Here is a 22,809-nt window from a genome sequence, read left to right on the forward strand (position 1 = left end):
GATGACGTCGCACGGTTGTTTTGTTTAAGCTCATGGCTTCTTTTTGAGTTGCTGTTGTAGTGCTTGTTATAAGGTTTTGCAGATGATCACAGTTACAAGAACAACCGTGACTTTAAGGGCGAAGAAGCTAGCCTATTTGTTATTCATCTTTGCAGAACTATGCAATTGTGCTGCTCTTTTAATATCTTAAGGCAGTTACCTGTACAAAACAAAATAGACATTTTTGTTGAGAACGTGGTGCTGGCTGTGGCAGCCAAGCCAGATGCTCCGGGTGTTATCTCAAGCCATCTGGCGTAACCTCACTTCTGCTGTCCAGGAAGATTGATGCTTGCCTGGTGCCTACAGCCGAGTCCATCCTGATGCATCCTCCTGATGCATCCCCAGCAAGAAATTGGTTGTTATCCTTGTAGCCGTTATTTTCTTGTATTACAGCATGAATTGAAAAAGAGCTAAACTTCATGTTTGGTAGCTGTAAGGGTTCTCTATTCTTGACAGCTCTAGTTTTTGAGAGAAGTTTCTAATGGGGGTCACCCTCTTCTTTTAAAAACATACTAGGATTGCAGAAGAAGAATCAGCTGTCGTCTGCCCTGTTATCGATGTTATTGACTGGAATACATTTGAGTACTTGGGAAATGCCGGCGAGCCACAGATCGGTGGATTTGACTGGAGGCTGGTCTTCACTTGGCATACGATTCCTGAAAGAGAACAAAAACGGAGGAAGTCCAAGACCGACGTGATCAGGTTAATTTTTACACTCTTATGAAGCTCTGAATGTTACAAATGTTTTTGATTTCACTTTGAAATGCCAGGGTCTGAAAAATATCTGAGAAATGCGCATATTACTAAAAATTACATATTTTGCTTAGTTCCCCTCTTTTTCCAAAGCAGCTTCTGCTCACCGTGCACCTGGAAAAATGTTGCTCTAAAAGCTGAAATTCCCGTGTAATCTTCCATATGGAATCCTTATTGCACAAGTAGTCTCTTGACTTCTGCAGGCAAACTCCCACAGACGCTTATCAGAACATGGAAAGGTTCTGAGTGGTAACTAATACTGAAGGACGTCCTCTGTGAAAAGCGAATAGATCCACGTTGTAAAAAAAAAAAAAAGTATCATGGTCAATGATGAAAAAGGGGAAAAAAAAATCATCAGCCAGTAAGACGGCAAAAGTACTTTTGAAGACTTCATCTGCACTGTGACAATAAAGGTGGTTCCCTGTGATGTTTTCACCACAGTGTGCCGGTTCTTTATTCGGAAGAAATGATACAGCTTTACCCACCATAATTTCTGTGAATATATGCTATGTTCGACTTGGAAGTTGCTGTATTTCAGCAGTGTATTGTAAGAAATGGAGCAACTCTGTGGCATTTTTAACATCACAATTTTATTAGTTCTTGCTTTTATTTATAGTCTGTTATCTTATGGACTACAGAAAATACAGAATGATTAATTTTTCTCAGTCTTTTCTAGGTCGCTTATCATGATAATAATACCCAGTACTTCACAAATATTAATGAACTTATCCTCAACTGAGAGAAAATGTTATTATTTTTTTTAAATGGGAAAAGTGAGGCAGGAACTTAGTCCTTCTCAGCATATATTAGTCCACATCCTCCTTAAAAAAAAAAAAAGTTTCAAAATAGAGTAAATATTTTTAAAACCTTTAGTTTAAATATGATGCTTTTCTTCTCCACGACAAGAAGAATTGTCTTTGGCATGCCAAGGGGAAAATGATGAGGGATAAAGCTTCACAGTAGCCCGAGGACTGTGAGCTCGGCCAGTGTCTGGAGAAAGCAGCGGTGCTGAGAGTGGTGTCACCGACAGCTGTATTTGGAAAGACGAGATCTGGAGTGAGACAAAAGAGCTTGACTGCTTATGGAGTTTGGTTTAGTTTTGTGGTTTTTTTCTTCCATCTCACTTTGTCTCATTCCATCCTTTGAAACAACATGTGACAGCGTAAGACAGTGTTGCTTCAAAAAGATGTCTGGTAAAATTAGTTTTGACAGACTAAGAGTAACTGATCACTGCACCTAGCATTTGTTAGTATTTACCTCAACAGCAATTCAGTAAAATTCATGAAGTGGCAGCTGAATTTAGTTCCAACCAGTATTATATGCTTGGCACTTTAAAGAGGGTCTTTTTCTAAGACTGTAAACAACTAAGAACATTATTGAACGAATACAAGTTCATATATGTGTGCACACGCTACCCTACTGGAAGTACATCCCTTAAGTGTGCTGTTGCTCTGGGTCTTGTAGTCTTCAACGAGGATCTGGTCTTGACCCCAGATTTTTTTACTTTTTTTTCCCCTGAACTTAGTAAAAAAATTTTAAAAAAATACAGTAGGGCAAATCTTCTTAGAAAGAAAAAAAAAATAAATCTCTTTAGGGGCTATATTAATTCTGCTCAATTGATGTCTGAGAGTTTTTTCCACTTGATATTAATGGGATCAGGAATATTTTTATTAATTACTGAAGCACAAACATTTGTTTATTTATTACTGAAGTAAAGCATATAAGGATACTGCACTTACAATTTCAGAGCTAATATTATTCTGCCATAAAAAACCTTATGTTCTACTATGTGTGGAGGTAAGAGACTAGTCACTTATTGTTGCTCACAAAGGCACTGTGATTGCAAAAATTTATATTAACACAATGTTTATCTTCTCTGATTTCATCATTATTTTTATTTTTAATACATTCTGGAGCTTGTTTCAGATACCGTTTTCTACAAAATTAAATTTAAATGGCCTGATGATAACTGATCAATGGCTGACTGTTACTTTGTATCCAGAAAAGACTGAGAAAATGGAAAATTAAAATATACTGTATTTTTTATCTGTTGCATTGGTTCATTAGTTTATATCTTTTTTTTTTTTGCTTTCTATTCAGTTTAGAGTTACTATTCTCTTTTTTAGGTCTCCGACCATGGCAGGTGGACTGTTTTCTGTGAGCAAGAAGTATTTTGATTACCTTGGTTCTTATGACACAGGAATGGAAGTCTGGGGAGGAGAAAACCTTGAATTCTCATTTAGGGTAAGTGGCTCAATTAAAAGGTTTTTTTCCTGAGAATAAAAACAAGTGTCTCATTTCTTTCTTCACACCCTTTTACTTAATGAGGTATCTGTAATGCAAGCGAGCATTAAGAGAATATTTTGGGAGATGTTTATATCAATCTCTTTTCCTTGTTCTCACACTTTGTTACTGCTGTACTTTCCTTCTGAATAGCCATTTTAAAACGGTTTTTAAAAACATGTCTTTGTTTTGAATGCCAGTATAAAATGTAAGTAGTGGTGTGGTATTAGCGGATGAAGTTTACATTCGGTGCCTTGAAGAGGATCGTTGGAAAGAAACATTTGTAATTCTGTAATGTGACTGGAGCTCTCACCGTGGTTGATGGAGTGTGCAGGAGGCAGCTGGTGGCAATTACCAGTGGGGCGGGACAGTCCAACCCCTGCACTTCTTTAAGACTTTATTCTGTTTCACTTCAGGAAAAGTTTGTGTGAAGGTTGTAAAAGGTGATGGGGAAAATCTCCAGGAACCGTAGAGCTGTATGGACCAGTGCTCAGGTGTGAGGCAGATAGCTGGAATGAAAAGGATTTATGGTAGGGGAAGAGAGAGGAGATACAAGTCAGTCCAGGCTGATGAGCAAAACAGTCTTGTCCTCCTCAACTCTGCCATGACCTCTGCTGCTGCTGATTCCCACTGAGCGCTGGCTGCCTCTGGCTTGCCCTGTATCACCTTTAGCAATCCAGTGGTGATGTAAGAGATACACTGCAGGGATGTTTTTGGCTTGCAGGGAGTTCACAACTTAGTATCCTGAATTTTCCTTGTTTTCTGCTCATCATCAGGTATGCTTTATGGTCACATTTGCATTTCTATGTGTAGATCCAGTAGCTCTCTTCTGGGAGGCCAGCATTTTTGCAGGGTGGACTGTGCAATGGCCAGCGAATATGCCAGGACGTGTTAATTTTCCTAGTGCAGGTTGCCAGCAGGATCTAGGCACTTGGATCCAAATTGTGCACAACATGCTTTCCTCTGTTTGATTTCAAGCCCTTGTACTCGTGCTTCCTGCCGTGAGGGTTTTTGTGGAAGAGAGCAGAGCGCTATGATGTTGCTTAACCGTGTTCTTCTGGCTGCCCACGGTGCTGAAGAAGGTCAAGTGGAATAAATCAGTGTTAATTCTGTTGTCTCGGTGGCTTCCAGACCTGCTAGACCTGAAAATTAGGAGCAGGGATACTGAAAAACACTGTAAATTAATTCATTGTTCTTCTCATCTCTGAAAATGCCACTCTCTCCTGATGACATGAAAGGACTTGTCCTCAAGCCTCCTCTTTCTCGTACTTCGATTATTCTAAACGGAAGAAATTCTCTATGGTTTTGAGAGGTGCAACAGGGACAAAGCTTCGGCTAAAAGCATGATGACTAAGAGAGATAGCGGCTGCGTGCTGAATGCAGGATCGAGTCAATGTGCCTTGATTTCAAATTGCTTAATGCTATTTGGCTGGATAAAATTTCACTTCGTGGGCCATTAGTGGGCATTGAAACTCCTCTTTCTCAGGGATGCAAAACACACCCTTTAATCTTCCCTCTCCTGCGCATGGAGTGAGGGGAACCTGGTGGCAGCTCTTTTCCCCACTCTCTGCTCTTGGTTCTGCTAGTGGCACTGCAATGTAAGTTTGTTTCTGGGGACCACTGCTTGATCCGCCTGCGGTCTGTCCTTTCAACCCACCATCATGGCATGAGAGATGCTGTGCAAAAGGGAAAATTATTTATTGCTAAGTCATTTCTTTGGATAGAAATTTCATTGCCCATGGGGCTGGATGATATGCCTGCGATCACCTTCTTCTCATTTCTGAGATCACCGTCTTCTCATTTCTGATGTTTTTGTATGGCTTCTTGCTGTCCGGATCTGGAAATCTGTCTTGCGGTGGGAGCAGCCAGGATGGGTTCACTCCGCTGGGGAGGTTCCTCTGCCCACCCAACTCCCAGCAGATCCAGCACGAGCCCCGCTCAGGGGGGCTTAGCCACAAGCAAAACTGCAGCAGAGAGAGGGGCAGGAACAGAGTATTTTCTGCAGTTTGTTCAGGAGGTAGCATTCTCTTTTTTCTATTTTTTTTTTTATTTCTTCCAGAGAATCCTAAAATGTTAGAATGGAGGTGGTAGAGCTTATAGACCTTTTCTTATTTAGCGTTTGTTCATTGACCCAGTGATTAGGTCAGTTGTCCAAGGACCCTGGCAGGGATGAGGATGCCAAGGTGACATCTGTACTTTTACTGGAGCGTTTCATAATGCCACCATCTGTGTCTGAAAAGAAAAGAAAAAATATCAATAGTCTGCATGCACCAAGATGAAAGCGAAAGTAAAAGTGAATGTCACCTTGTTCTCTTTTTCTGCTGAAGGAAAAAAGTACATTTTTATAATGAACTGCGAGATAGCCAGACCTAGTAAAAAAACATATTTGCATGCACGTGAGCATGCAATATATACATGAAATCTAACATACTTCCGTGTTAAAGGAGGTGCAAATAGTTTTAGGGTACAACATTCTCCAGCGTCACTTGTTTAGCATTTAGTAGTCGACTTTGGTTTCTCTAGCGAATTTCTTGCTTTCTCTCTCTTTTCCTTGCTCTTCGTTTGTACCCGATTTTAGGTGGAGGTCGAAATGTGTTTTCCATTCCAAAAAATAAATAAGCCCTTTGAGGCATTGCTTAGCTGAAATATACTTAATTTTTTCATAACAGAGGAAGACAAGAGTAGTTTTGAACTGTTTTAATAAAGGAAGCAGAAGTTAATGAGCATTCCTTAGCAACCTACAGTTATCTTTTAGAGAAATTAGTAATTTTAATTATTGAAAAAACTAGCTGTTGTGGAATTCTCTTTTTGGCAGCAATTTAACAGAGATATGGTTGGTCTGTTTTAGTCCATTTAAATCTGACTTTATGACAAAAGAGTAGCAGAATGTGCTTCCTCTTAACTGTACATTTTTACTTCAGTAATCTTTGTGGTCTGTTCCTCATATCTTGTTTAAAAACAGACTGATCAAAACAATGATCAATTAAAAAATGCGTGTGTGGAATATAACAAATACGGACATTGTTAAACTTTTAAGAAATTTAATGTCGCTTAATATTTGCTGACGAACAAATCTTGTGTGATAAATTTCAACTTTAGAAAAGTAATCTGGGATATAGAAATAACAATGTAAGAAGGCTATTGTTTTGAAACAAATCTCAAAAGGGGAGATCTTAAAGTGAAAGTGGATAGCTGGTGTCTTAGCAGCTTTCAAAATGGCAATAGTGTAACTTCGATGTGAAAATATGCAAATTGTTTAAAAGATCAGTACAGAATTCTAGCTTTCTTGTATAATTCATTTAATCATCTTTCTATTCACATGACAAATATACCGCTTCCCTAAAAAGCGACAAAAAAGAAGAAAGAAACCTCTCATGAAAACCAAGAAATTAAAATTTTAAATCCAGGAAGTGAAGATTATCTGGTGGTCCCTATAGTAGAATAACAAATTGTCTATACCTTTAAGGGAACCGTTTGTTTTTTAAAGTGAACACATGTGTTAGAGTGCTTACAACTTCGTTATTAAGCACAGTATTGCACCACATGTGAAGATCTGATGTCATTATCCAAAACCAAATCAACAGAGACAACACTCACTGATTTCTAAATTAAGATATTTGAGAGAAATCATCAGTAACTTAAAATTAGTCTGAAGACAACGTCCATCTTGTGTATGCTGAAAGCCTTCATCAGAAGTGACTTTCTAGATCCCTAGAAGTCCCAGGGAGAGAGATGGGAAAAGTCCCATCGCTGATCTGTTGTAATTGGTATGATTTGCTGCCTCATAGCTTTCACTCCTGCTGTGTTAATTTGAGTGACGTGTAATTAAAATGTATGTGCTATACAAGAAGGTTGTCAGGGAACAAACCTCTCTACCCCTTAAACACGTCTCAGCTAATTTCCCTTGTCCTCCATCTACAAAGGAAAGGTGAGCTGCCAAGTACGCACAGTTGAACACACAAGGAAAACTATCTCACTGGAGTGCCAGTTCTCAAAAAAAACTTCCACAGAAGGTCTAGTGGAGCCTTTGGTGACAACCTCAAGTCTGTTAAGTGCAGCAAGGTGTGCTGCCTTTTCTCCCATGTGCCAATTTCAGAAACCTTGTTTCAGGCACCTGTCAGAAACGGGTTGTTTGCCACAGTGTACCTAGTGTTAAATGGATAGTATCTAGCCATGCTTTCCTTTCATTACATCACACTTGAGGTCAGGGGCTGTGTGGGTGAGGCTGCCAAAAGACCACGGTTTTCAGGGGAGCTGAGAATAATGGCAAAAATTTCCACAGAGTTCTGAGACTAGTGTCCCTGCTTGGCAGTCATTTATGGGCTTGGTCTCCAGGGTCGTGTATTTCCAGACTTGGAGAGACAGAGGCACAAGGATGGAGGCAGAGTGAGTTCTGCCAATTCCACATTCAGGTTCAGTACTTTCCTTGACAGTAGGAATATTGTTTTAGAGAGGAGAGGCTGTTTCACTAATCTTGGCTGGACCACTATGGGTCAGAATTACTTTGCTTTTTCTTTTCATGCGTTGGGTCTTGGGTTCTTTTCCCAGCTTTCCAATGAAAAAGGTTAGCTATAATTTATGACTGGGCACCCATACCTCTCTTCTGAAATGGTGAATATAGAAATGGAAACGCAATTTACTCTTCTCCAGTAGTGTGATGAGCTTATATGGTTTGTCAAGTCAACTTTCCTGTAGAATGCAAGAGTAAGTTTCTGGTAAGAAATCAGTCATTGGTTTCTTTGAGTAGGCTATTCATATGGCTAATTTGGACTAGAAACATGGCTGTTTTGTTAATAATGCATATATAACTTCAATTGTTGGCCATAGTGGGACCTGCAGAAATATCGTGGACCATTTCTTATCATGCCTTCAGAGAAAGTAAAGCTAAGAAAGGGATAATTGCACACCACGTAAAACCAGAGATGGGGTTATCTCATTGTTGCTCCCAATGATTTGCTCTCAGTTCACAAGGATGTCGTTTAATCTCATCAAATGAGACACACAATTATTGTATGTGTTGCTTATAGTATGCTGTGATGTTCTTGAGAAGGTATTATGCTTGCAAAGACTTACTGTTACTGTTTCCTGCTGGCAAAGACTCCAATTAATGATGCGCAATGTCAATTCTTTGTTCAGATATGGCAGTGTGGAGGAAGTCTTGAGATCCACCCATGCTCACATGTTGGTCACGTTTTCCCCAAACAAGCTCCATACTCACGGTCCAAAGCTTTGGCAAATAGCGTGCGTGCAGCTGAAGTGTGGATGGATGAATATAAAGAACTTTATTATCACCGAAACCCCCACGCTCGCCTGGTAAGTTCAAGTCCATTGTTCTGGGAATTTCAATAGACTTTGTTTTCAATGAAATAACTATTAATTTCGCTAATATTTAACATGAAGTGCTTTTTATGTTTCTTACTTCTGAAACTTTTTCCCAAACATAGAATAAGTGTATATACAGTTAATTTTTAATTCCTTGGAAAAAATCAGAAATTCTGTAAGACTAAAGAAGGCCACATTTGTGTCAATATTAAATGAATGAATGAATAAATGAAAGAATGAAGTTAAGCAAGGTAACCCAACTAAGGAGGAGCTCTTCAGTCTGAAATTTATGCTTCTGTGAAACAGCTGATACAGGATTTTATCAATAAAGAATTACAGAAGAGACACACAATTAGTGAATGTTAATCAACAAGGTTCAATGGACAGTAGATCTTTAAGTGAACAACATGGTAATAATATTTAGCAAAATTACCTGTCTTGTGATAATTGTAAAATGTTGGACTGATGTAAGACAAAATGGATTTTTCTGTCTGATTTACTGCTACACAATATCTGACTAAAAAAAAAAAAAAACCAACCAAAAAACCCACAAACCAAAAAACCAACAAAACAAAATCAATATTGCAAAGATTAAATTAATTAAAATCAGTTCTGGGAACTCAGGTGAAAATGTTCCTAATAAAAGGTTTGAAGTATCAGTTCTGGGTGTTTGTTTTTTTAAAAAAAATGTTAATAATTGTATTTTCTGTGAGGAAGAAAATACAAGATCATTTGTTTGCAAGACTTTTCAGGAGATAAATACTGTGAAAGTTGAGTAGGTCAGAACAGCAAAGCGGTGTGCAAATTCATAGCTTGGATATATTTATCGTGAGGGGCCTGTAGACTGGAAGACAATAACACTGAAATATCCTCCCAATGTCTAGAAATGACTTACGTGAACGTCTGGCACAAAGTCCAAAATTCAGGCCGAGAAGAAATCGCTCTCTGCTGTTGCTTGTTTCTGGAGGTGCTTAATCTTTGCATGGAAAGTTTTCTGAGTGGGGGCTTTCTGGTTTTGTGCATGGAGGGATCTGCCCTGAGGTGGGTTCCTGGGCACCTACCTCCGGCTACACCAGACCAGAGCTTAGGGACCAGGCAGGGTGACAGGGACCTCCCCGCACATTTGAGTGGCCTACCCCAGTAGACATGCTGGGAGAAAAAGCGCTCTTGAAACCGTTAACGCTTTTAAAAGATATGCGGGAGGACACTGGGGAAGCTGAATTTGGTTAGCTTCCATCTCGTGTTCCTTTGGATTAAACTGGGTAATTAGATTATTATAGTCTACACATTTGTAATAATTGTTTTACTTTAACATCATAAAAGCCACTTAGGTTTTATTATTAGAGTCCGACTTCGAGAGAAATATGGGTTTTGTGTATCCGAAGATGGGAGCTCACAGGCAATGCCAGGCTGGTTCTGCTTTTCGTACGCAAAGAGAAAACAGCAATAAATGCTGACAGTTTTTCTTGTAAAGTTCTGGGCAGCTGATGTCTGTGATGACAGAACTTCAACTTTAAAGGATGTTTGTGTGTTAGCATCGGAAGCTGTGCCTGTTGGCTTATTGTGAAACAGTGGATGTAAGGTGAGACTCGAGAGGTTTGGTTTTTTTGCACATATCGAAGCTGCTGCCAATGCACTCTGGTTTCTGTAATACTCTCTGCACCTCTTGTCGCTGCGGTTGAGTTCAGACCCTTTTACTTCATCTAACCCAAATATTCAGTTCCATAGCATAATGGAAAAATGATTGATGCTATGGCTGCAGAGTTTGCTTCCGTAAAGTTTTGCTTCAAGATTAATGTTCAGACCTCGGAGCTAATATGTCATGCTGTTTGTTTATTCAAGCAGGCATCTCTGCCTCTATTTTGCATCTGCTTTTTGTTTTCAGTGATATTTCCACATCTTTGAGAAATGCAAGCGTATTTGTGGTTTGATGAAGGAGTGCATCAGGTGACCTGTAAAAATCTGGGGGCTACAAACGGTAGCTCATGCCTGGCTGTCTGAAGTCCCTAGCCAATACAAAGACAGATTTTTGAAGACAAACATGAAAAGACGTGAACTCTGCTCCAATCTGTAGACAGGGAAAAGTCTGCAATGAAAGCTTGTCTCTGGAGGTTTAAGATTTCATACTCCCCACCCCGCAAAACTATGAAGTTCAAAGGAAACATTAGCAGATTATACCAATTTCATCAGTTAAGTGTAAAACTGTCTGTACAGGTAACTCGCAAATGGATGGTGGGATAATTTAAAATTCTCAAGATTCATTCACTGCTTTTGAGGCTTTTCAATTATCTAGCTAAAGGAAGTTTTATTTTCCAATACGCCTTCTCAGTTCCCAGCAATCTGTATTCAAGGACTCCCTTACTTGCAGATTTAGGGAGTTTTCTCAGGCGAACTGTTTTCTGGAATATTTTAAAGTTTTACGTGCACTGTTCCAATTCTTTTTTGTCAACATTTAACAAATATAACAATAATGAAATCAAATCCAGCACCCAAACATGGGGATTTTTCCTGGCTAAAAGTCCTACTCATCACTTTAGCATACGGTTCCTAATAACATATACAGATAATTTAAAAGGGAGCATCTGTTCTGGTTGGGGTGGGTTTTTTAATCATTTTGTTTCTTTGGTATTTTTTTTTCCTTTCAGGAACCATATGGAGATGTGACAGAAAGGAGACTCCTTCGAGAGAAGCTGGAATGCAAGGACTTCAAATGGTTCTTAGAGAACGTGTACCCAGAGCTTCATGTACCCGAGGACAGACCGGGCTTCTTTGGAATGGTACGTGGCTGCTGAGATGGGGCCTCCTCGTGGTTCTCTGAGCTCTCCTGCTAACTCAGTATGAAGGTATTTTTATGCCAAAATCAGTTTGGGATTTTGGTAGAATTCAGTTAGAATTGGTAGGCTTTAAAATGTGGTTTCTGTCAGAATCTTTATTACAGGGGATGCTGCCGTTTATGAAGGAGTTCTGTGAGAGGGGAGGAGAACAGATACTGGCGCCATGAATTACACCTTCCAAGTGGTGGCATCTTGAGAGTGTTAAAGGCAGCAAAGGATGACTTTTTTTTTTATTTCTTGAAACACTGCATAGCAAAACAAAGAGAGCACCAAAGTGTGTTAGTTCTTAGTTTTCAGCTTGAAAAATAGAGTGTGCTTTGAAACATGTATTTGCACATTTTTATCTAATGAAAACTATGACACTCTGATGATGGGAGAGAGTGCTGGTGCTGCGCGCTCCCAGATCACACGGGATTCTTTATGTCAAAACCAACACGCTAATTTTTAATCTGGAGGTCACTTTAGACCGGCAGAGGTTCATTAACAATTATTCATTGGTTCAATATCAGAATCCTCTTCCTCTTTTTTAAGAGTTGACAACTTTCTGTGCTATTTGCAGTTTACTTCATAAAAATATAAACTGTAACTCCATGTGTATATCACATTACTGTAATCTCATTTGGAAGGGATGAAGGCAGAGATGATGCAGCGAAATACCCTCAGAAAAATCAGCAGATAACTGCTGCGTGTCTTATTAGAAAGACAAGACCGTACCTTTCTGCCAGGCAAAGATGTATAAAACGCCTTCCTGATTACCAGTGCCACGTTGACTTAGAAGTACTTTTGCTGGTAACTCGGTCACTCTGCGGCTGTAGCTGAGCCGCATTCCCGCACTGCTCCATCGCGTCCGGCCCGTATCGTATCGCAACAGTCTTGCCTTGCTGCCATCTGCGCTTCAGTTGCTCAGCCTTCGCTGGGTCTCCTTCAGTGGAGGAAAAAACCTGATGGCTGTGAGGGTACAAAACAAGACAGGAACCGAGCCTCCCCTCCGTCTTCCCTGAGACCTTTGTTACCTGTTGGATGAAAAAGATCCTGATGTGGAAATGTTGCCGTTTCCCACAGGGAGCTGCATTTCCCACAGGGAGTTGTCAGAGCTCCCACAGGGAGCGTGTCACTTGGCAGCAAAGCCCTTTGGAGCCTTTGAGGGAGAAGCCGCCCTCCTCCGTCTGCCTTGAGTTGGTATCTCTGTGTGATCGCTGGCATGAAAGGTGATACCCACCCATTATCCAGTACCTTGAACAGTCCCCAGTACAACATCGCTTCGTTTTTTGTTGTTTTGTGCTGGATCGTGAACTGACAAGGTCAGAAAGAGTTGAAGAGGCAAGATGTTATAAGACTTACCTTCCAGGAGCATTTCAGTAACCTTATCCTCCCCTCCACCTCTATCCTTCACCCTCCAAAAGAAAGCCTAGGCTGGTGGCAGTGATAGCGCCTCAGCCCCCTGGGGAGGGGAAGGGGTTTATGCAATTTCTTTCACAATTTAACTGCACGTGTCATCCTCAGGAAAGGTGTTGACAATACCTAGAAATAATAATTCTTTTTCAGAGCCTCTTGAGGTATCCACAGTGTGATTTAGGTGTGCTCTATATGTTTCTCTAAAAAAAAAAAATTCTTAAATGCTGTCATCTAGTTGTGAGCATAATAAGAATATACCAATTTTTTTTTCAGGAAGAATTTAAAATGTGATTAAAGTAGTTACACTCTTAAGAAAGTGACAGTGCAAAATGACACCAACTGATTTGTGGATATTGAGTCCCACCTGCTAACTTCAATGAATCATTGATCGTATTCTTTACTCCTGCTTTAGCCGTGTAGTGCTTTTCTGGTTCACAAAAATACTGCGTTTAAAAGTGTCAGCTTTGTTAACAGCTCGGCTTAGTGTGAGGTTATTTAATTATTTAATTGTTCAAAGAGATTGCAAAGGGATATGGGCATTTCACCCTCCCTTGAAAATCTTTGCACTGAAGTTGCAAAATCTTTCTAAGATTACCCGTAGGTCAGCCATATGTTATTGAAATAAATGCAAGAATTATTGAGCAGCACTCGGTGCCGTGCACTGACAATTAGACAACTTGTGCTGATTTTTTTTGTCCCTGATACATAGATAAATTTTTACTGTCTGTACTAAGCTTCGTTGTCTAAAAGGTTGGCTGCCTAAAAATTTATTTAAACATACAGAATTTTGAATATTTTTGCTGAACTATGTTTGTATTCTTATAAACTGCCTGAAGCCTACAAATGAGGCCCTACTCCTTACTAGTAAAATTAGTACACTTTATACCAAAATCATGTAGCATAAGTAAACCTGGAATGCCACAATGCTGACTTCACTCAGTACCCTAAACAAAATCATACTTTGAGAAGCGGTGCTATCAATATTACAAGTGTTCTTGTTCATGAAATGGTTTTGTTTGTTTTGTTTTGTTTTTTTTTAACTTAAGTCAGATTTTTCCATAAAAGTTCCAGTACTGGAACAGTGGAGTGAAGTTCAAAATATAAAATTTCAAACCTTAAGGCTACAGAGGCCACTATGAGATGAGATTTTTGACGTGATAGCAGCATTAGATATAAAGATAACTGCACGGACAGCTTAAAAAAATAAATTGCCACAACTTCAAGGGCTATTCCATTTTTTGCACAGCATCTTTGTGGGTGCACGTCATAAGTCCCTATTCGCTATTTTAATGAAAGAGCAAAGAAAATTTGGAGAGGTTAATGTGACTTCCCATATGAGGTCCCAGTACCGTTCTGTGCAGTGGCATATTAAAGCAAGGTGAATGAGAAGCTCCTAGAGCTCTGAATGAGCATGCATCACATTTTTTCTCAGGGACAGGGTAAGTGCATAGGCACGGTCTATCTTATATCTATATAAAGGTATAAGGAAGAAATTTTTTACAATGAGGATGATGAGGCACTGGAACAGGTGCTCAAGGTCAGGTTGGATGGGACTTTGAGCAACCTGATCTAATGGAAGATGTCCCTGCCCATGGCAGGGGGGTTGGACTCAGTGGTCCTTAAAGGTTCCTTCCAGCCCAAACCATTCTGTGGTTGTATGATTCTGTTTCCTTGCTTGGCTGGAGCAGGTGCCATTTTTGAGCCATGCAGAGCCTTGGGCAGCTGTACAAACAGCGTATTTCTCGTTCTCGGGCTCCACACAGCTTTGAAACTTTGTGTGGGACAGGAACTAAACATTTTGACTGTCATTTTTAATATTTTTTTGTGTGTGTGTGAATGAAGCTGGTAGGCACTTAGTGGGCTAAAATAATAAGGTGTCAGTGTTTCTGGCAAGACTGATGATCCCTTTTAGGTCCTTGTGTAGTGCACTGATGTCTCTCTGACATAGTATCTGCTTTGGCCATCCTTGAGTGTGCACTTACCAGCAAAGTGTGTGTTGTACTTGTGCTTCGGCTGGTGTGAAATCTTAAAAAGACATGAACCCCAGGTCTGTGGGGCTGTCCACCTACATAGTCCAGACTAGGTCTGTTTACAAATCTCAGCTGCCCTGGGGAGGGATAGTGTGGCCACGGCTGGGAAAGAGTTTGAGCCATCTTGTGTGTTTAATATTAGCACTGTGACATTGCCGTGTTGTGCAGCTAGGTGAAGATAGGGGAACTGGGCAGTGCTGTGGTCTCTTCATGTTACTGGTGGCTGTGGAAATGCATGGCTGCAAAGCAAGGGAATAGTCAGGGTTCCTCTCCCCTCTAAGGTGTACTAAGTATAGCTGGAATTCAGGGGACACATCTGAGGATAAAGATCATGGTCAGTTGGTGAACTTGGCTTTGAACTTGGCATCCAGATTGCTTTTAAAAGACAGCGTTGGCACAAAAATCAGCATTTTATCTCCTTTTCTCTAAGTTTGATCACTTGGAAGTAAGACTGTATTATGTTCTGCTACAAGAAGTTTTTCTTTGTACTTCTCAAACTGTTTCTAGCTGATCTTTATTTCAGCTGAATGTGAAGCAACTAAGCTGACAGATGTCTGTTGTGACTATCTAGCTGATGGCTATTTTCACCACCTATTTTTAAAGGCATCTGTGACTGAATCAGTTGGGAGATCAAAACTAGAATTTTTTGCATTAGGGCCTTCCTTCCACATTTTCCCCCAAGACCATCTTGTCTTCAATGAATTTCCAAATGCTTAGTCATAATTTTCTTTTTTAGACCAGATGTAACCTAAAAAAAAAAAAATTCAGGAAGAAATATTTTAAGCCTTTAAAACTATGAAGAATTTTGTTTTGCTGTCACATGAAAGAGAGCATTTTGTAAATTATCTAAGTAGTACATGACATATATGGACAGGATTACAGCAGAAGAGAGCTTCGCTGTGTGGCTTAAGTTTTGTAATCAAAAAGACTATTGCATGTCTGGTGTTACAAGTTTTCACAGGTAGTAGGCTCCAAAACAGCCTTTTCTAGGGTATACCTATAAAACTGCGTTATAATACGATTTGTAGAGCTGCCACTTGAGATTGAATTGGTACCCAAGGTTATAGCTGACTAGACCTGGAGATCTGATGCCCATTGCAGGCAAATATGTACCGCTCCGTTGGCTGTACAGCCTCTGAAAGCTTGAGACAGACTTTTTAGAAGAAAGTTGGAGGAATTCAAGTGTTTGATATTAATCTCGAGTGAACACACCGTCACTTGAGACATGTGCTTGTATGTTCTTGAGGCTCCCAGAGAGAGATGGACTTGCTGGGGTGAGCAACTCAATTCCAACAGCAGTATCCCATCATCCATTCCTTCAAAGGATCTTAGTCATCAACATTGCGTACCCATTTCAGCATTGCACTTAATAAGTTAACAGAAATCTGAGAATATTCACTTCTCTCTTTTTTTTCCCCCCCAAAAAAAAGGCTTGTATGAAATAGTATACAGTCAGTAAAATTGTTCCCTGTGACTGCTCAGGTTACCTTTGAGGTAAAAGCTTATGCCTGGTCAGTACGATGAAGCTGTTGGCTTGCTACAAATTCATATCTTGCTGTGTCCCACAGTATCATCTGCCCATACCACTAATGCATCAGCACCAACGCCGCTGTGGCGGAATAAAGAGGATTCTGATCTATTTTGTGGATGAGGAGAAGGGTTGGCTGTGCTCCACTGGCCATATTTATCAACTAATGTAATGAAGTTTTAATGTCAAAAATCTGTTGTTGATGCTGTGCTTACAGTTATATGAAATGGATTTTATCTTAAAAAAAAAAAAAAAATCAAAGAATTATTTACATAATGCCATCTGCATTGCGTTGTTACAGGCAAATTTCCGGATGTTAAGAAACAACAGATTTAAATTTCTACAAGAAGTAAGGGGTGAAAGTCTGAGGTGAAATATCTCAGTAATTGCTGCTTATTACCTGTCCCAGCCTCTAAACAGAGTAGTAATTAAAAGGCATGGTAGAGTACACCTGCAACACTTGAATGAGAGGCAAACATTGTAGAGACGCAGTCAGTAATCTTGCATGGGCAGAACTTTTTATAACTGAACTATGTATTTTAATGGCAAGGTGATCAACATTTTTCTTGCTTCTGTTTCTCTAATGCAGCATTCTGCAAAAGAATTAAGGTAAGTCACGGAGAAAATTTTGTTCTTTTTGCATGACTTGTTTATGGTGGATATGGGAACAAAGATAGCTTCAGAAATCAATGGATGATTGCTGTTTTGATAGAGCTGTTGCATGTAAAGGAACTTAAACTGTGTATTCTCATTTAACAAGAGAAAAATATTACTTTCACAAATTCATACTTTTTTCTGCCTTGGAACAGAGGGATGATTTTTTTTTATATCCTTTTTTACCCCCCCCCCCATAAATGGTACTACGATCAGATTTTCAAATCTGATTACTTTCAAATCTTTGTTATTTCAGATCAGGCTGTTTAGCAGTTTAGCATGCACTATTCCCACAGATTAGGTCTCGAACATCTATTAGGCTTCATGATGAAATGTGGGTATAAAAGAACATCTACCAATGTCTGATAAAACAAACTAAAGAACCAGGCTGAAATATGGACCGTGTATGTTTAAGAATATATGTGCCTGTATCAGATGCATTTATGCATGAAAGAGGAAAATGAGAGAACATAGGTGCTAGCATCCTGGGAGAACAGGCTCAGTTTTAAACCATCTGAAATGAGGCTTAAGTTAATAATCTTTTACACAGCTTTCGTCTTGTTGAGTGCATTTGGGCATTGCGTAACGTGTGTGGGAGAGTTACAGTAGTTCTGGTGGTGCACGGTGTTTTAAAATAGGTTATTTGAAATTCCAGGCCACAAAAGGGAGCATGCGCTGCAGCACGTGCCGGGGGCTGACAGCGAAGGGCACAGGCTTGGAGCGGTAGCGAAGGCGTTGGGTTGCCTGGAAGGGCACCACCGATAAGTACTTTGCTACCTTTATCTTCTCGTGGAGTCAGGAGACAGTCAGGCAAAGGCATACGTTGTTAAACATACTAATGAGAGACCCTCTGATCCTGAGGACAGTCGCTGACAACAACTAGAACTGATTTATATTTTTAGAGATACAATTACCCTTTTTAAGTGGTTATGACTTCAAGTTGACATTTCTTGATGTAGAATGTGAAAACATGAGAAGTGTATTTATTGTTTGGTTTAGTTAGTTCCATGGTATTAAAAATAATCTGTAAAAGACACTTTCCTGGGTTTTTTTAAGGGTAATTCTTGCCTAGTGTTATGAAGGTAAACAAAATATCTTCTTTTGACAGCTCAGGGAGGTCTGCAGTGATTTAGTGTGTTCCCATCGAACCTTTCTGTAGAAAGGGTGCCCAGGGGATTTCTTTTGCTTCTGGTAAACTTGGATGCTAAAACTAAGGATGAATTTTTATCATACACCAAATTCAGACATTAGTTTGTCCTGTACTGAAAAATGACACCAAATGCATAGTGCAAACATGTTCAGAGAGGAATTAAGAGGCAAAGCCTATAAGGGTAGGGCTTATGTCCTGCGTTTATAGGTTTGGCTCCGACAGGAGAGCCTCACAGCCCCAGCAGCCCTGCAAGGGGCCCCAAGCTGTGGTGGCTCGGTGGTCCTCCCCAGCCCCCCAGTGTACGGGTGTTGCCTTGGGCTGTCAGCCCAGGCGTGCCGAGAGCTTGGCTGTCTTTCAGCGGGAGTAGGCACAAAGCAGTGGAAAGAAGATGTCAGGTAGCAATAAAAAGTAGAAGCTGGGAAAGCGAAATACACTTAGAACACAAATATTTAATTTTCCAACTTGTGCAGTTTGCTCTGTAGTGGGTTTGGGTCCTGCGGGGTTTGTCTTGTTTGGTTGGTTTTAGCCTTCTGCAATCCCTTTGTGTCCGTTCATTCTCTGCGTTTGAGAACTGAGGATACAATTATCACGACGAGGGAAGAGCGCGGAAATTACACCTTGCTGGAACAACTCTTCCGAGATTTACTCTGCTTATTCTTTTTGTCTGTGATATAATTACACTCAGTAACAGGGGCATTCAGCTTGAACCTATGTTTACGGAACCTTTTTTGCTCTGTGTAATTTTAAATTTGGTTAAGTGGCTAATACTAAGAGTCAGTAATTGTTATGGCGTTGTTTAACTTATTTTCAGGGGTTTTTTGCCTCCTGAATACTTAAGTGCAAATCCTTGTTAATTTGCCTGATGTTTTTTAAAATCAGGTAGTGTAATATTTTAAAATTTAATCTAGAAGTTATGTACTTGTTGTGTCGGAGATCAGCAACACTCGTAATGAATGTTTAATATCACACTACTGTCTCTTTCCAAAGACATACCTTGCCCCCTTTCATGATTTCTGGTCTTAAAATCTGCCTGCTTGTTCAAACTCAAGAGGGTATTGGAGTCCTTTTGAGAACAAATCCTTCTAACATCTCCCATTTGACAAACTGAGAAAAGTATGTAGTCTTCTTTTCCTAAGAAAATTGAACAAGTAGATCCTGTGGGGGGGAGGGGAGGGAAGCTAAAGACATGGCAGACTCTTTTGTTTTGCACGAGTTGCTGGCTTGTTGGGTTTCAACACAGCTTTTTATAGTTCCTACTAGTTGCTTCATTTGCAAATACACTGGAACACAGTGTCATTCCTAGGGGAAGCCGTTGTGTCTGGCTGCTTCAACGCCCAAAGTCAGGATGGTCCCAACAGTTTTATTTCACATTATTCTGAGAGAGATGTTGCCGTTGGATCTGTTTGATCTATTCCAATTAGTTTAAACCAGCTCTGGGGTATAAACCTCACATCCCAGCAGGATGGGTATAAAATGACTACAGCGTATCTTCCTTACTTTAGATTAATGCTCTAAAATATTCTTTTGTTTTGATTAGCTGAAGAGTAGAGGAATGGCAAACTTCTGTTTTGATTATAACCCTACAAATGAACATAAGATAACCGGACAAAGGGTCATACTGTACCCATGTCATGGCATGGGACAAAATCAGGTAAGGTTCGTGTTTTATTTTCATTTTGACTAATGCTATGGCTGTAATGTAAGAAGTACAGTACAAAACATTGCAGTAGGACTTAGAGAACATGTTGCCACAGTGAGGTGATCTTACATCTAAATTTGATTCTTGCACTGGATGCTTTAATTTTGATGTCTCGAGGCCAGACGTAGGGTAAAAGGTGAAAGCAAAAGAGAAATATAATTCACAGGGAAATAGTTCTTATGAGATGACATTTTTAAAGTTATCTTTTGTTTAGCTAGCACTAAAAGATTAACTGAATTTACTGCAAAGGTACCAAATCACTGGATATCAGTGCTCTTGCGTCTCTGCTGATGGTGCGATGTATCTGCATTCCCTCGACAGCAGGCACCAGGCTGAGAGCAGCGATGCTCGCGGAGCTGTGCAATTAGTGCTCCCTCTGCTGGCATCCATTGGACAAACTCCCTGACTGCGATATCAACCGGTAAAAGAAAATATGAGATGACACGAGAGAATTGCAGAGCCTGAGGAGGGAAGGCGAAACAGTGTTAGAGAAATGGGCACAAGGCTGATGGGACACAAGGAGAGGGGGCCAAGGTGACAGAGGGCAGAAGTTTGGGACAGAGGTAGGGCAACAGGCGAGGGAGCAGGGCATGTGTGATAGTTGAAGGAGTAATTAGGAGGTACAGGGATGGATGGAGCGTGAAACAAGCAGAATCACTGGAGAGCTCCTTAGTGGAAAGGGGCAGGGGACTGAACGTGGGAGCAGAGTTACCAGTTGTCAGACAGGGGCATGAGTAGGGGTGACAGGTAGTAATGGCAAGAGAAAGAGTGGACAGCAGGAAGAGCTGGGGGGGGGGGCGCACAGAGAGAGGCTAAAATAAGACAAGAGGTAGAAGAAGTACAAGTGAGATGGGAAATGGAAGTCAGGATTGCTGAACTTGCACCTCCTTTTCCTGGCTCACAAATAGCTGTGAAACCTACCAGCAGGATATGTCTCTCCATTTCCTTCCCATCCCACCGCCCTTTTGACAGTCATTCTTAAAAAGTAACGGGCTGCTCCTGGTGGTGTGAATTCCGTAGCTCAGTTGGCAGGCGACAGTGGCAGGATGGAAACAGTCAAATCTTCCACGCATACATCCACCGCTGTTAGCTGATGGAACTGATGGTGACAAGGTTGGTCATCCTCTAGCTGTATTGATGCTAAGGAGAGCAAGGCACTTCACAGAGTTTCACGGATGTGTGACATCTGTGACAACAGACAGCCTTTAACTTCTGTTTTGTCCTTGGAAGGGAATGTGCCATCCTAATCCCAAGCTCTTCTGCCTGCTTTCCTCCGGTCTGCTCTCATTACTCCACTCATTACCAATACACAGCTTTAGCAGCAGACCCTCATTAGAAAGCTTCACTCCAGTCCCCTACCCTGCACCACATGTCACAGACAGCTCCAGTTTCTCCACTCCATGCCATTTAACACTTTCTTTTCCATGCTGGCTGGCTCCCAGTCTAACACCCTTGCTCTGTCTTTCCTCTCGCTTACTCCCCCCACCAGTTACTACCCCCACTAGATCACGTTTTGCTCCTTTTCACGCACCTTTCTTCTTTCCTGGCTAGCTCCCATTTTTAATCCTCTAGTCTTCTCCCTTCTCGTCCCTTCCTCCAGTTGGAGAGTTTGTTCCACCATTCATCAGTTTCTTCCTCAAATAACACTCCCTGCTGCACATTCACAGTGTCTCATGGTATAAAGGAATGAAGTTTATTCTCCCGAGTACAGCTCAGTAAAGTTATTCTCCAAAAACCTCTTGATAGGATTTAACATTAATGAAGGTTAACTTGGTCAGCCATATGTGTCTTACACTCCAGTACACCCATCCTCTGGCATGATATGCTAGTGGCAGGTGGCTGTTTATGTAGGGGACAACTGCAAAAGCTCTTTTCACTGGAAGCAATTCTCCACTTAAAGTGACCTCTGAATATCTGTGTGCACTGTGCCGAGAGGAGAGAGCTCTGTGCTCTCGATTATTTATAAAGTCCAGCACCTGCTCCCATTTTATGTCTCAGTAAGTAAAACCACTCTCAGAAAACTGAGATCTCTGGTAATTTGTTGCTATTTTTCCTTGAATCCACGGCCTAAGTGAGAGGGTTCCCTTTTGTGCTTTTGTGTAAGCAGTAAGAAAACTAACTGTGGCTTGTTTAAAATTAGCATGTTCATTATGGCAAGAAGATGAGGATATGACTGTGGTGATAGGAGATGAGCGTGTATAGAAGAGAGGCAGAAAATACGCAAAACTCTGCCTACTCAGTGCTTGCACCTCAGGCTGCTGCTGTTTGTGGATGTGTCTGCCCTGGTAGATGAGAATGAAAGGCTTTGAAATTCAACACCATTAAAGCCCGTTGCCCTTCTTGGTATGGTCGGGAAGCAGTACAGAGAGCACCAATGCGCAATGGCAGGAAGCCGACCTGATGTGGTAAGAGGATGGGAAACCACTGAGCAACCTGCTTTGTCTGACAGTACCTTCCCAGAATTCCCATTTGCAGCTGATAGAGTTGAGGCAAAGAGGGAGAGGCAAACAAAGAGCTCAGCAAAGCCCTTGGGTTTTCTGCAAAAGGGGTATCAGACCTGTTAACGTCTTTGCTGGTTCTTCCCATCGAGTGCAAACTTCTTGTATGCAGAAGAGTGGTACCCAGGTACAGAGAGGGATGGGAGCGTGTTTCAGGGTCTGGAGAGGTATCCAAAATCTGCCTCCATCCCTGGTACCACAGAGCATTGATGTAGCTGGGGCATATGCTGTAGATCGCCCAGAAGGGGTAGGCACTGGATAAAAGGCCTCATCAAGTTTTCCAGTAGCACTTAAGGGAATCTACTGGCTCTCTGAAGGAAAGAAATGCAGTAAGGCTACTAGTTATTGGGCCATGGATCAGCTTGAAAATGCTTCCTTTCTGCCCACAGAACCCATGGGGCAAGGAAAGAGCACTAAAAACCCTTTCTCCTTTTGAGGAGGAAGAGATTTATCTTGTGTATTAACGGAGCTTGAAAAAGCCCAAAGCCTGAAGTACTTCTTCTATTTGAAGCAGTGTAGGGTAAAGAACGGTATAATGTTCATTGGGCAAGGAGGCAGGAATGCTTGATTGCTAATACTTAGCAATAAAACCCAAATCCTTAATGTTATTCAGAAATTAACCAC

The 22,809-nt window shown here is 40.8% G+C and overlaps 1 protein-coding gene across 1 annotated transcript in view; it reads left to right on the plus strand.

Moving 5' to 3' along the window:
• The window catches only part of GALNT12 (polypeptide N-acetylgalactosaminyltransferase 12), a 49,426-nt gene that overhangs the window by 19,417 nt on the left and 7,200 nt on the right, over window positions 1-22,809 (plus strand). The window contains exons 4-8 of the mRNA XM_074576422.1: window positions 556-741; window positions 2,919-3,036; window positions 8,212-8,388; window positions 11,043-11,174; window positions 19,526-19,639. Of these exons, the coding sequence (XP_074432523.1) occupies window positions 556-741; window positions 2,919-3,036; window positions 8,212-8,388; window positions 11,043-11,174; window positions 19,526-19,639 (727 nt within the window). The remainder of the gene's footprint in view (window positions 1-555; window positions 742-2,918; window positions 3,037-8,211; window positions 8,389-11,042; window positions 11,175-19,525; window positions 19,640-22,809) is intronic.

The sequence above is a fragment of the Larus michahellis genome, chromosome 2 (genome assembly GCF_964199755.1).
Source record: "Larus michahellis chromosome 2, bLarMic1.1, whole genome shotgun sequence".
NCBI classification, from domain to species: Eukaryota; Metazoa; Chordata; class Aves; order Charadriiformes; family Laridae; genus Larus; species Larus michahellis.